Below are 14,584 nucleotides of genomic sequence, written 5' to 3'. Positions count from 1 at the left end.
TATTCCTACTCCTCTACTTCTGGAAGTAAATGCAGCTTCAAATACTTCCCCCATCCAATGCCTTTTTCAATTTGCCCAGGTTGAAAGTGGAGCTCCTGCAATAAGACAATGTCGACAGACAGCTTCTGCAGATGTTGCATTGCTTTTATTTTCTTTGTACCCTCCTGTAAGCCATTTACGTTCCAAGTTACTATTGAAAATGTATTAGGAAGGATTTTTATTGAACTTTCAGTGTTATTAGCCATAATCTATGGCATAGTACAGGGAAGCCTCAGAGAAGCGTCCAACAAGATCAATCCAGCCATCAAGGAAAGCTAAGGCATAACACACACATACTTGACCTTCCCGACACACACACATCCACACACACATGCATACCAACATTAACCCCCTGGTTTCCCCATATAAGAGCATGCTTTGCTAAGGTTGTTTGCCCCTTCTCCTTTGTCTAGGGCATTGATCCATTTAATTATTTATTTATTTATTTATTTTCCCTGCCCCCAAATAGTATAGCATAAATGTTTCTTGCGATTTGTACTGGTACCTTAAGAGTCCATTTAAGAATATAAAGAAATCGCTAACATCAGAAGATAATTCATCTTAATTTTCATTTTCTTGGTACCTTCAGGAAGGAAAAAACAAAGAACTTGTACTAAATAAATTTGGTATATCAGAGAAAAAAATAAACAAATAAAAAAAAATACACTCAACCTACTGGTTAGTTCAAAAGATGTACACCATTTGGTACGTCAACTTAATATAACGTTCCTGGTCCTTTATTTAAACAACAACACACTTGGGTTTATGCCAACAAAAACGTTTGTCCCCCATCCCTCACCCCACCGCCGCCCCCACTCCCTAACATGTTTCTCATACACACACACCCCTTTCCCGCACCCCCCGCCTCACCCATGCACACATACGATCGCCGTGTGTTGCGACTGAAAACAATGCTGAGTGGTGACACTAAAAACAGTAAAGTTGACAGTGTCTGTTGATGAAATAGATTCAGTCCTCTACAACCAAATTACCAAACTTTTCAATTTGCTTACTGTTTTTTATGTCGCTAGTATAACCTGGGAGTGGTAGAGTGAACCTGAGTGAGACCTTAAACCTGAACATAATTTGCCTGACAATTTGAATACTGACTACACTCTCTCCTACCTAATTTGCATGACCCAGGGGTGTAGCTTATCAGACAAGGTTAGTCTACAACAAATGAACAGTAATAAAGAAAAAGAAACATTTATTATTTCCTTTATGTATCTATTTTGCTGAAGTTACAAGCTGTCAGCTAACTTTGATAGGAATATAATAGTGCAGAACCACACAGAAAGCCAAACTAGCTGCTTGAAACAAATATTGCATTTCCTTTAAAGGTCCCATATTATACTGTTATTCATCAATTTCACACAGCTGTCAGAGGTCCAACAACACTGTATTCGAAATGTATTGCCCCAAACCATCAGTGGTCCTGAATTTCAGCTGTCTAAAAGTTGCTCAAGCGAGCTCTACTGAGAGCAGCTGTTTCTGTGCCTGCACCTTTAATGCTAATGAGCTCCATCTGTCAACCCCTGCATTGCCTGCTACACGCCCCTCTCAGGGAGAGGATGCTGCTTACGCTAGCGGTAGCATGCGCTAATGTTTACGGTGGATGTATCGCTATGGCTCGCCGAGATGCTGTCATTCAACTGGCTGTATAAGCTTAATAAGCCAACACAGGAATTTGTGTGTTGTCCACCATTACATTAGAGACTCCCCACTCCCCAACACAACCACCCGGCTCCCATCCCCCACTGACCTGCAACAGGTAACATCTAAATACAGCTAGCGAAAGCTGTGTTTGTCTCCAACACAGTCTCCAAACTCTTGGACACTGTTCGCATAGTCTCTGTCTCCAGTCTGCGCATGTTTCCAGACTTTTTACTGTGACAACCAAGCTCCCTCGTAATATTATTAATATTAAACTCACTTCAAACGCCGTTGCATAGCGGACCGAAGCGGAGCTAACTAGTTAGCCAATTTCAAGCTGACTTCACCAAACTCGTAGGCAACTGTAAACGTGGCGACACTTACCTGTGGCTCGGGCGCAGTTGCTGGGTCCTGTATGGTTGGGACTGATCCTTGTACGAGGGTCAGTGTCGAGGCAAAGCCAGCTTTGTACTGACCCTCGTTACTGAAGCAGTCCGATGTGAAGTGGTTAGCACACACAAACAGACTTACAGGAACCGTAGCCGGCACGTTGTCGTTAAAAATGAAACGCAACCACTGTCTCTTCTGTTCTTCTGTAGCTGGGACAGAATATAGGCACTTATGTTGATTTCTACAACCAACAACAGAGCAATTTGCGTTTCTAGCTCTGAGCGACGACATTGTGAAACACTGCAATCTTACTGCTGGACACACCGAACTTCACCTCGGGGATGAACGCCCCCCTCTGGGATATCTCTGGGGAGAGGGGGGAGTGTTTTCGTGCAGAGGAGCCCGGCCTATGCAAATCACTCCTGTCGTTATGTAACAACAGGAGCTGAATCTGAACAGCCTGTAGGAGCCCCGTTTTACCAGTGGGTGGGCTGCAGAGACCATGCAGGACTCGTTGGCTTTCCTCATTCTGGGAGTTGGTAGGCTCAGGGAGGACCAGTTTATATATGTAGAGACTAGTGAAAAACGTGTTTTTCATTATATGGGACCTTTAAGTTGACAGAAGACAGAGGTCAAATCTAATTCATTTGGTTTTCCACCTCACCGCATAAAACTGACATAATGTTGGGTAGGTCACAAGAGCACAGAAAGGGAAATAAAAAGTCAAGTGACAGTTGAATTGATTTTCAAGCCTCCCTTAACACTTAATTACTGTAAGGCTAACCTTATAATTTCTTTGCTGTACTTTGGTTCATCACCTGCAAAATAAATGTATTTTGTGCCTTGTGGCAAATACTAGCATGCTGACATGCTAAACCAAGATGTTGAACATGGTTAACATTACACCTGGTGTCACAGTTAAACACAAAGGACCCAAACGCAAGACACACAGGCAGGCAGGTAGTATAACAAAAAGCAAGCTTTAATGAGCTGACATTTAAAGTATGAAATCCAAAATCCAATGTCCAAAAACCAAACAGCAAGTAACAAAATACAGGTAAAGTCCAAGAAAGAAACTAAAGACAAACATAAAACTGCAGACAAAGGAACACAGGCAGAGCACACAAGTACTGGGGAACAGGCACAGAAAAAACATGGATGAAAACAGACAAACTAACAAAAACCTCTTCTTCTTCTTCTGTTGGGTTTTATTGCCGTTGACATCCAAGTGAGCTGTATTACCTCCACCTACTGGACTGAAAACAGGTTCACAGTACAAACTATTTACAGTGTCCACAAACAGTGTTAAAATTCACAACGATGTTCATTCCATAACCCAGATCTAACTGTCTAAGTTGGTGTAAACCCTTCCCTCAGAGTAGTATCCAACCCTTCTCCAGATAGCCAACCAAGACTGAACTGATGACTTGAATACTTAAAGGATAACTACCGTTTTTTACAACCTGGACCTTATTTCTAGCATAAAATATGATCATTTACTCACCCAGATAACTTTGGTGTCATTTGAAGTCATTCGGACGAAATTAGATCCAGTGGGCACTGAAACACAGCCTCTATATAACTCATTATCTGCCACGAAACTAGTTCGTTTCACCAATATTTTGTCATGATACCAACATCCGTGGTCAAACTAGCAGTATCAGCTACAGGTAAACAAGCCGGCTGTCGCGGGTGCGCGTGCAGCTCAGAGATGACATCTTCCAGGTCAGAGGTAGTAGATCAACCTAGAGACCCCGGATGTTGATAAAAGACGAGCCCGGACTCAGAGGGGAATAGCACTAGCGTATCGTAACAAAATATTGGTGAAATGAACTAGTTTCGTGGCAGATAATGCTCATAGAGGCCGCGCTTCGGTGCCCCGTCACTCGCATTATATGGATATAGCGGTGCTCCACTGGATCTAATTTCGTCCGAACGACGCCAAATGACACCAAAGTTATCTGGGTGAGTAAATGATCGGATTTTATGCTAGAAATAAGGTCCAGGTTGTAAAAAACTGTAGTTATCCTTTAAATACAACGTGAACTAACAAGGATTTGGGTGCAAGTGAAGGGAGGTGGAGAAACACAGGTGAGAGGAATCATAGAGGAAACTAGAGCAACAAAGGAGCTGAGAAGCAGGGAAAAACACTGGGAACAGGGAGAGGCTAACAAAGGTGATGCAGAGCAGAGGGAAAGAAGACTAGTTTCCAGTGTTCCGTTTCCATCCTGTGTTCCTCACCAGGCAAAAGACACCACAAAAAACCCCAAAACACATAAAACAGAAATGACGGGACCATGACACCTGGGATCAGTTCCATAAAGCAAGCCAAGAAAAGTGGGGATTAAAGTCAAACACCCAAATTGAATGAAGCAAACAAATCAGGTGGGGCTTAAGCAGCCAAGTTATTGCGTGTGCACCCCATGCTGTGTCCTCAGCAGGGGCACAGGTTAGATTCCAACCCTTGGCCTCTTTGCTGAGTGGGGAATAACGAAAGTTGGAGCAAGTGAAATTAAATATTATTCAGAATGGTGCCTTAAGGCTTTATTTCTATTTGTCTATTGCAAATATTTGAAATAACACATTACCCTATTTCTAGTAGGTTATTTCTGATTTCACTTTTTTAATTCTACACAATTCTGACACAATTAGGTCCTTATTTATAGACCATGGATTTAGATATATTTCTGGTCATAATTGTCATGTTTTGGTTTTTTGGTTTGATTATTTCCTCTTTTATGTTGTAGTTTATATCCTCATGTGTCATATTTTACTTTCTACTTTCTATTTCCTCCCTTTTGTCTGTTTTCCCACTCTTTTTCTGTGTACACCTGTGTCCCATTAGCTAACTCCCTGTGAATTTAAGCCTGTGATTTCCTCATGTCAGTCCTGTGTCTCCTACATCTCGTGTGCCTGTTCCCTGGTCCTTGTGTGTCCTCTGTGTTTCCAGTTTATTCTCTTTGGTTTCTGGTTTGTCTGCAGTATTTGTAGTACTGTTGTATTTTCCTTTGTCTGCCTTTTTGTTTGTTGCATTTTTGATTATTGGATTTTGGACTTGGATAACAGCTTTTTGTTACATCTTCCTGTCTCCTTTGAGACTGCATTTGTGCTGTTCAGCCTTGATGTCACCAAATCATTATTTGGGGTAATTTATATTCATACTTATTTTATTTAGTATGAGCCTAAATGTTTGTTATCAAGTGGGAAAAGAGTTGACTAACCAAAATAAGCCTGGCTTATTTGTTAAACTTGCTTTATAGAAAAGGACAATTATTATTATAAGAATGATAGCATTGTCACCGTATGTTAACATGCACACATCAGCAGTAAGCAAGAGAGGAGTGTTTTGTTATTATTGCAATACTATTACAGCAAATTAAGAATGATAAGATGATGATTCTAGGCCTAACTTCAAAACTGACCCAGACCACCCAGTTTAGCCATTATACTAGGAATCACTTTTTCTTTGCCTTTTGTGTAATTTATATTAAAAAAACAAAAAATTTAAAAGAAAAAACACTTAGTCAGGTACAGTACCAGCAGCGCTGTCATTTTTAATTTAATTTGAGTTATAGCACATACATTTTAAAATGAAGTCAAAGGTGAAAATGACCATATGGCTGTTTATTATACCAGATTTGTACCATTGGTTGGACCAGGAGAACAATTTGAATTCAAGTGCAGCTGGTGTAAGGATGGAAAGGAACCTGTGGAGTTTAGACTCGGCTTGGGGAGCCATCTCTTCCTGCACTCAGATTTTTTCCCGTGGTTCCTGTATTCAAAAGACAGAGAGGGAAGGAAATGTATCAGGTGAGCTTGTAAAACTTTTTGTGTTGAAATGGGACATTTGAGATGTGAGCTTTATTTATCTATTTCATTTCATCGAACAGGTCCTCTATTCTGTATGTTCCTGCACTCATACAAGAGACTGTACTGAAGCTGTAATGTAACTGACCTAAGAAAAGCGGCTATGCTATAATATAGAGACAGGTTAGAAATAAAAAAAAACAAGAGCTAACTAAATGATTAGAGAAACCTAACAGATGCGTCCATGTTTGATGAGCATGACACTTATGTGAATCATAAGCTATGGCCTTTGCATTGACCTGATCTCAACCCGTTTCAACACCCATGAGAGATTTTGGAGGGGAATGTTAGTCTTTACTATTATTATTATTATTGTTATTATGCTCCAAATGATTTTGTCATCAATGTGTAAATCTGGCTACCTACTTTCTTAAGATTTATTTGGAGGATTCTTAAATAAATAAATATGTTGTTGGCAGGGGTATAGTGCTATACGTTTCAGTACCTGAGTAAATCTAAGGCCTGCTATCAGTCTGTCTGCCATGTAGTCATTAGACCCCTGTAAGCCTGGGGCCTGCCTGTACTGAGGCAGGCAGCCAACCACTTGCATGTCCTGCCTGTCGTGAGCGAGCTACCATGACACCCGTCTGCCCCAACTCCTTGAGTTCTCAATGAACTGCTTGAGGACCCACCCTGACAGTTACCTTTTGAAAATACTAGCTTGGCCAGGTACATACCAGACTAAAGAAGAAGATGTGGTTGCCGTTCAGTCACAGTCACCCAGCGCCCCTCAGCCACATAGCTCCACAGAGCTGCAGCTGCCCTGCGTACCAGAGCATCAGCCACCCTGCCTACCAGAGCCTCAGCGCCCCTGCGAATGAGTGACCATATGGACTGTGGGTGTTGATTCCTGGTTTGATTTCTCGATGGCCGAGCCTGTCGACGACATCTTGCCCAATTCCCAGTCTGCTGAGCCCGTCGACGACGCCCTGCCCGATACCCAGTCTGCTGAGCCCGTCGACGACGCCCTGCCCGATTCCCAGTCTGCCGGGCCTGCCTCCAACGTCCTCTGCCATTCCCATTGGCCCTGTTCATTTTGAAATACAGACAGTATGAAGTTACGTCCTTTCCTTCTCATTACTTGCTGCACAACACTATTAAGCCACAGCCATGTTTTCTTTATTTGTTTAGTTTGGTGCCACTGGTCAGCAGGTGTCACTGATCGTTAGCATGGAAACATGGCCTTTAGTTAGCCTGGAGGAAGGGCTCAGACTGAAAAAGAGTCGGTTTTATGTGTGTGGAGCTGCTGAGACTGCCCTTACACTACGGACCAGATAGGGATAAAATGAACGACTAAAATACTTAGAATACCAAAGTACACAAGTGTAATTTATTCATTAATTGCAAATTACTGTTATACATTGTATTATACTAATAATTTGTTGCTTTGTCTGTGATTACTGTGGCACACATGTCTTCACTGTAAAGTATGAACTTTAACACTGAAATTACCTGGGGACAGTCACTCTGTGTGTGGTTTCACCCAGGCAGACGGGACAGGGACTAAGCTGTGCGTTACATCTCCCACCAGATGTCAAGTGTCCACGGGGCCAAAGCACAAGGTTCTCCTCTGAAAACAATTGAATTCAGATTTTTGGAAAATTAACCCGAAGAAGCAATTTTATAGTTTAGTTTGATTCTGTACAGGTGGTTTTTCTCTCATTTACCGGCGCTCGATTGCTCCGATCCTCCAACTTCAACAGGTGAGTTGGCCACAGATGAGGCCTCGTCTCTAGGTTGGGGGTTCCTGTCCTGGGGTCAAGAGGACCACAGGGAACAGCAAGACAAATCAGAAATCGGACATTAGATAATTAATTATATTTTCCCTTAACTATTTCCCCCTTTTTCTTTGGTATTACTGATCATTTCCTTCAGGACTCAAACATGAAACAAGCAAAAAGCCTGTTTTGATTGAACTTTAAACATTCAGTAGAAGTTTGCAACCAGTTACAAGGGCTTAACAGACTTTAATGAACTTCAGTTATTAGGTGTCACAAGCTGAAAAAGGTTTGGGTACACTGCTCTGGGCAAATGCAAAATAAATAAGGGGGGAAATCTTTAGGTACAGTGAATTCTCATTTCAGTGTATAAGTACTTACAGAAGGTACGGGATAGGTTACATCATCGTACACCACACGTCCATTTGAACCAGTGGGATTGCTCTCACACTGGACCTAGGAAGGCATGATAATAAACAGAGCAGATGTATACATTTCTTTTATTCTACTAAAATTTAAATAACCAATATTCCATGGTTAAATATTAGATTTTGCAATGTCAAAGATTTTCAGAATGCGTGTGTGTATGTGTGTGTTTGAAACTGAAACAATGCAGTGTCCCCATATGATCAATATGCTGCTGTACAACATAAAGGCCAACAGGGAGAAACAGTTACACTCACTGGGGGAGACACATCCTCTGGATGTATGACTCGAACCTGAGTGGAGAAAAGCAGCACAATGTTAACATTGTTGTTTAGCATCAATATAAATCCAATTAAAGTCTGCCAGACTCAGTGATGGGCCCCCTTCTACAAAAACGTATATACTTGACATGTTCAGTGTGGATGAATGACTTCTTTCAGTTTTAAGACGACCAAACTTGTAAGAGGTAACTGCATCATAGTATCAAACTGACCGTCCCACTGATTACATGGAAGTTAAAAAATCCATGTTTTCAGCTTTCATGTAATATAACTCTAATATAACTCCCGTCCTCCATGTTAGAATTAAGCACTCTAGTTGACACAACAAGGAAACAACAGACACAACTCAATGTCGCATGGACACTCTCTAATCTAGTTTACTGTTCGAAATAATTGCACTTGTCTCATTAACTGTAGCCAGACCAGAGAAGTCATTTTCTTGATTCTAGAGTTGAAATAAAAGGATAGATGTAGGCCTACCGCTATCATCACTCAACAATATCTGCTACACATGCTAACAGGCTAACTGGTTTGTTGACAGATAATATGTAAATGTTGCGACCTAGAAATATGTGTACTTGAAAAATAGAATAGATCAGACCTTTTACTGAATAACATAATATTATTTCTAATTTGTACACTATTTAGCAATTATCTTGGGTGAACACAGTTTTTTTTAGTTATAGTAGTGCTTTTACAAAAGCATGTATTTCTGTTTTGAGCAACATAATACATCATCAGCGTGCGTGCGGCTATGACGTCATTGTTTTACGGCCGAGACTGTGTTGTTGTTGTTGTGCATGTGTGAGCACAGGTGAGAGTCTAAAAAGAACAAACATAAAAAAAAACGCAGCGCCGGGGCGAATAAAGTTGCCAAACTGAAGACGGAGTCCTGTCTGTTTTAAGGGTGCAACATAAATTAATCATTGTTCATCATCATTACCCTGTCGGTAAGTAAAGGTGCAGACAAACATAGACATTTTAAATTATTGATAATACCAATAACCTTACCATTTCACTAGTTTTAATGAAATTTTCAGCTTTCTGCAGATCAAATGCCTTTCAAGATTTCATATACTTTGCATCTAGTGCTAACTGCTAACACACGCATGGATTAAAGTTCTCCGTCGCTACGACGGATTTCCGTCATTCAAACTTCACAGAGGCGACTTGTGAGATCAATGTAGATCGGGGGAGAACTGTTGGCTGATGTTTATTGACAGATTGTCGCACTCTACAGCCAATTGTATCGTTAACAGCGTGTGCGCGCCTGACCAATGACAGTGTAGTGACCCACACAGGGCGGGATCTCAACAAGGAGCGGCGCTAAAGTTTAGCTGCTTAGCTAGCAAGGACTCGTCGCGCTGCTACCTTGTCAATTGAGTTTAGTCAGCACATGAGAAGTCGTCTGACACGGAGAGTCTCCTGTTGTGTGCTACATGTGTGAAATAACAACTATAGTCTGGACTGCAGTGTATCTGTTTAAATGGCTTCATTCAGCGTCTCTCCCTCCCCTCTGGCACCGTTAGTTACCATGGTTACAGGAACGCCCTGAAACTTTATAATGATGATCAAAAGGAAGTTTTTGGTTAGTTTGACTGCACAAAATCATGAATGTTGCCTGATTGTAGCTCAATGCTTAAATCTTGTATTATAACATACAGAACAAAGCCTCAGAGCTTCTTTGATTATTAACAGTATGTTAGTGATGACAGAAAGTGATAATTCGCCATCAGACTGACAAGGTTGCAAAAGTTGCTGCTTGTATGATGTATTTTTCTGTTAAACGATAAGAGGCTCACTTTAAACAATATTATTATTAATAATAATAATTAATGATAATGATGATGAGAAGAAGAAGTTTAAAAATAGAGTACTGAAAAGTCCTGTAGATGGTTGATTATTTGAAAGAGTAAAACTTGAGAGAAGCTTGGCAAAAAAAAAGGCACAGATTGATTTCATAGATTGAAAATTACACTGAAAAGACAAAAAACATTTTAAGTGTGAATAGAACAGCTGTTCAGATCATCCTCCTGTAAAACACTGTTGGTCAAATATTTAAACTTGATGTCTGCATTAGAGAACATGGTGTGGGGTGAGGCTGTAAATCTTATCTTATTTTTTTAGCACGTGTCAAGTAAAATGCCCTGTAACATGTTTCACAAATTACAAATGACTTGGCTACAGCTCGAAAAAACATTTCAGTCAAAAGATTTTTTTTTGCTTTAATCCATGCACACGACCCTGTGACATTCAGAAAATGGCCAGCGTTTACTCATACAACACAACATGAGAGTAAGACCAGTCTCACGTTATGGCACCAAATTAAACCATGTTCAGTTTTGTTTCCATGTTTCACTTTGTTTACCCTGAATTTGATTGAACTTTAAACATTCAGTAGAAGTTTGCAACCAGTTACAAGGGTTTAACAGACTTTAATCGACTTCAGTTATTAGGTGTCACAAGCTGAAAAAGGTTTGGGTACACTGCTCCGGGCAATTGTAAAATAAATAAGAGGGAAAATCGTTAGGTACAGTGAATTCTCATGTCAGTGTGTAAGTACTTACAGAAGGTACGGGATAGGTTACATCATCGTACACCACACGTCCATTTGAACCAGTGGGATTGCTCTCACACTGGACCTAGGAAGGCATGATAATAAACAGAGCAGATGTATACATTTCTTTTATTCTACTAAAATTTAAATAACCAATATTCCATGGTTAAATATTAGATTTTGCAATGTCAAAGATTTGTATGTGTGTGTTTGAAACTGAAACAACGCAGTGTCCCCATATGATCAATATGCTGCTGTACAACATAAAGGCCAACAGGGAGAAACAGTTACACTCACTGGAGGAGACACATCCTCTGGATGTATGACTCGAACCTGAGTGGAGAACAGCAGGACAATGTTAACATTGTTGTTTAACATCAATATATATATTCTCTTAAAGTTTGCCAGACACAGTGATTGGCCCCCTTCTACAAAAATGTATATACTTGACATGTTCAGTGTGGATGAATGACTTCTTTCAGTTTTAAGACGACCAAACTTGTAAGAGGTAACTGCATCATAGAATCAAACTGACCGTCCCACTGATTACATGAAAGTTAAAAAATCCATGTTTTCAGCTTTCATGTAATATAACTCTTATATAACTCCCGTCCTCCATGTTAGAATTAAGCACTCTAGTTGACACAACAAGGAAACAACAGACACAACTCAATGTCGCACGGACACTCTCTAATCTAGTTTACTGTTCGAAATAATTGCACTTGTCTCATTAACTGTAGCCAGACAAGTTTAGTCATTTTCTTAACCCAAGAGTTGAAGTAAAGGATAGATATAGGCCTACCGCTATCATCACTCAACAATATCTGCTACATGCTAACAGGCTAACTGGTTCGTTGACAGATAACATGTAAATTAATCGTTGTTCATCATCATTACCCTGTCGGTAAGTAAAGGTGCAGACGAACATAGACGTTTTAAATTATTGATGATACCAATAACCTTACCATTTCACTGGTTAAAATGAAATCTTCAGCTTTCTGCAGATCAAATGCCTTTCAGGATTTCATATGTTCGCATCTAGTGCTAACTGCTTACACGACACATTCAGAAAATGGCCGGTGTTTCGTCATATGACGCAACGCGAGAATAAGACTAGTCTCGCGTTATGGCACCAAATTAAACCACGTTCAGTTTTGTTTACATGTTTCACTTTGTTTACCCTGAATTTGACTTCAAACACATACGTTTACGGTTAAGTTTGTCAAACTACCAGATAAATTCAACTTTGCGAACCAAAGCTTATCAGAGAACTGAATCACTGATATCATTAATAGACTGTTTTGACAGCATCATACAAGTGTAGGCCACTAGATGTCATCCATGTCAGCTTTGGATCAGCTCTAATGGTCGTGTAAGTTCACAGCAATCTCTGACTCAACCACAATTTTATAGGGAATTATTTTGTAGCACCACAATCCTCATTTTTGCTCAGATTCTTTGAGCCTTTTCCACCAAATTTGACCACAAATTTTTGTATAATGTAAGGGGAAAAAAGACACCTCAGAAATAAAACACATCTAATGTACATCAGTAAAGACTTTCAGCTTACCTGGGATGTTAGGTTGTATCGTTTGGATAATCTATCCTGTTCTCTTGCTTCAAAGCAATTGGAAATACATGGCTGTGTAAAAAGGATGTCCATGCCATGTTTTGTTGAATCTTCTTGATAGTTTCTTTCCACAGAAACAGAGTCCACTTGTGTGTGATCCCTACATTAATCAAAGAGGCAAAACTGACAAGGACCTCCACGGTTGAGTACAGCTGTATTTGGCTGAAAAATATTATTAATTATCATTTCCTCATCTGTGACAATAAATGTGTACAGTCCCATTAAAATCACTGAGGTAGTCTTCACTACAATACTGGCAGTAACTGTGATCATCATCATCTTTCAACTTTTGGTCAATAAAGTCAACTCTGTAATACCACTGCCCCTCAGTGTTGTTGCAATGGCTTTGATTCCTTCCTCTTGTCTCTTATTAGCCTCTCAGTACCTACTAAGTCAGTCTTTTAGCGCATTGTCCTCATCAAGATGATTTCATAGAAGATGCAGTCATGTCCTGAGGTGTTGATCTTCAAGCTACCCAGTCCCAAACAAACTTGAAAGAATTGTAGTATCCACATTTGTTGTCCGAATTGGTCCCATGTCTGTGAGAAAATGAAGAAAACGGTAAGAAGTAATTGTGACTAGAAAAATATAGTTAATCCAGCCCTTTATCCCCCTCTGAAGCTAAACTCACCCGGTTGATTAACACTGACTCATGAAATCTAAATAGACGCAATACTCACACATCCTGTGTCCATGACTTTGTGTACACCTCTTTTGCTATTCCAGGAAGTCACTCACTTGCCCACATTCTTACTCTTCCTGTGGACAGTATGAGGATTTCTAACTCAGACAAGTGTTTTCGTACTTACACTTTAGGCTTACACAATGATACAATTAATACTGTGACTAAACACGGTGAAGAGGCAACATAATGTATTCAATGTAAAAGTAAAATATTGTGCATACTGCAAAATGATTTAATGATGAGGTATGCCTGCGTACATCAATACATGAATACACAACTATATATAAAAATATTGATGAATGATTTTTATTATTATTATGTTTGAATGCAAGTATATGAAATAAAACTTAATGTGGGCATTTTCATAACTTGAGTAAATGAGACTGATAAGGAGATGAACAAAGTAAAATGCAGACTTAATTTCAATAGGAACATTTTAGCACCTAATAACCATGTAAATGCTCAGTTTTCCTAGTTGGAATAAATACATTCACTCTGAACATATTGTCCCCATTGTCATCTTGAAGATTGCAGATCGAATTAATTGATAACATTTTCTCAATTAGTTGTGAAAAAAACTTTGGTTTCCATAGGGCAGAGCCTCTTTGCACTCAATCAGACTGAATAAATATTGTTCATGTAGCCAAAGCTACAGACACCTGTAGTAAGACTGACCACATGCTAAACGATCAATACGCCTGGCCCTAACAAATCTCTGTGTTTCAAGAGTGTTTTCTACTCATGACAACAGCAAAATTTCAGTTGATGAGTAGTCCAACAAGTTAATATTCTGCTATCCATAAAGCACGTCTTCCTGCATTATTGATGAGGGAATATCTGTATCATTTACATCATCTCTCACAGGATCACACACATCACAAGCATGGCATGTCATTGAAAGTGAAACATGGTCATGCCACACACAATCCAGTTTTTATTTCTATTATTTCTTTTTATTTCTTTTTTGCAGAGGCTACAAGCTGCCAGCTAACTCTCTGGTAGGAGTTAAATAGAGCAGGGTCCACACAGGAAGCCACACTGGCCTGAACAATCAGTGCACTTCCTCTCTTTGAGTTGCGGAAAGAGGGAGGGTGGATCTTTTATTTGGTTTCCTGCAATCACTACTTACAGTTGAGCTAATGTTAGGGAGGTCACAGGAGCCGAGGAAGGGAGTTTAACCCTTTCATTACCTTTTTTTAACACTAGTCAAAAATGACTTAAAAAAATTGTTAAGTTTTTTTTGGTTTTGTTTTTTATCTTTGCAGTAAATTAATGTCAACATTCAGCTTTCCAGGTATTCCTCAATTAACTTAATTTTGACCATAACAAATTCTTGTT

The 14,584-nt window shown here is 39.8% G+C and overlaps 1 protein-coding gene across 2 annotated transcripts; it reads right to left on the bottom strand.

The window, feature by feature from the left end:
- Positions 1-3,634: 3,634 nt before the first annotated feature.
- LOC311265989 (uncharacterized protein) lies at positions 3,635-13,225 on the bottom strand. Of its 2 annotated transcripts, XM_084368172.1 has the most exons (10): positions 13,193-13,225; positions 12,502-13,100; positions 11,229-11,264; positions 10,942-11,016; positions 8,351-8,386; positions 8,049-8,123; positions 7,617-7,701; positions 7,402-7,519; positions 6,627-6,976; positions 3,635-5,854 (listed from the first exon to the last, which is right to left on the bottom strand). In XM_084368172.1, the coding sequence occupies exons 2-9, from the start codon at positions 12,592-12,594 to the stop codon at positions 6,631-6,633; spliced, it is 864 nt and encodes a 287-aa protein (XP_084224298.1). In that variant the 5' UTR covers positions 12,595-13,100; positions 13,193-13,225; the 3' UTR covers positions 3,635-5,854; positions 6,627-6,630. The 2 variants fall into 2 exon arrangements, with proteins under 2 accessions (XP_084224298.1, XP_084224297.1); XM_084368171.1 differs by lacking the exons at positions 12,502-13,100; positions 13,193-13,225 and having other exon boundaries at positions 11,229-11,962.
- Between the last annotated feature and the right edge of the window lie 1,359 nt (positions 13,226-14,584).

Source organism: Pagrus pagrus (assembly GCF_965226575.1).
Source record: "Pagrus pagrus genome assembly, chromosome: 12".
NCBI classification, from domain to species: Eukaryota; Metazoa; Chordata; class Actinopteri; order Spariformes; family Sparidae; genus Pagrus; species Pagrus pagrus.
This window is presented reverse-complemented; position numbering and strand designations above follow the sequence as displayed.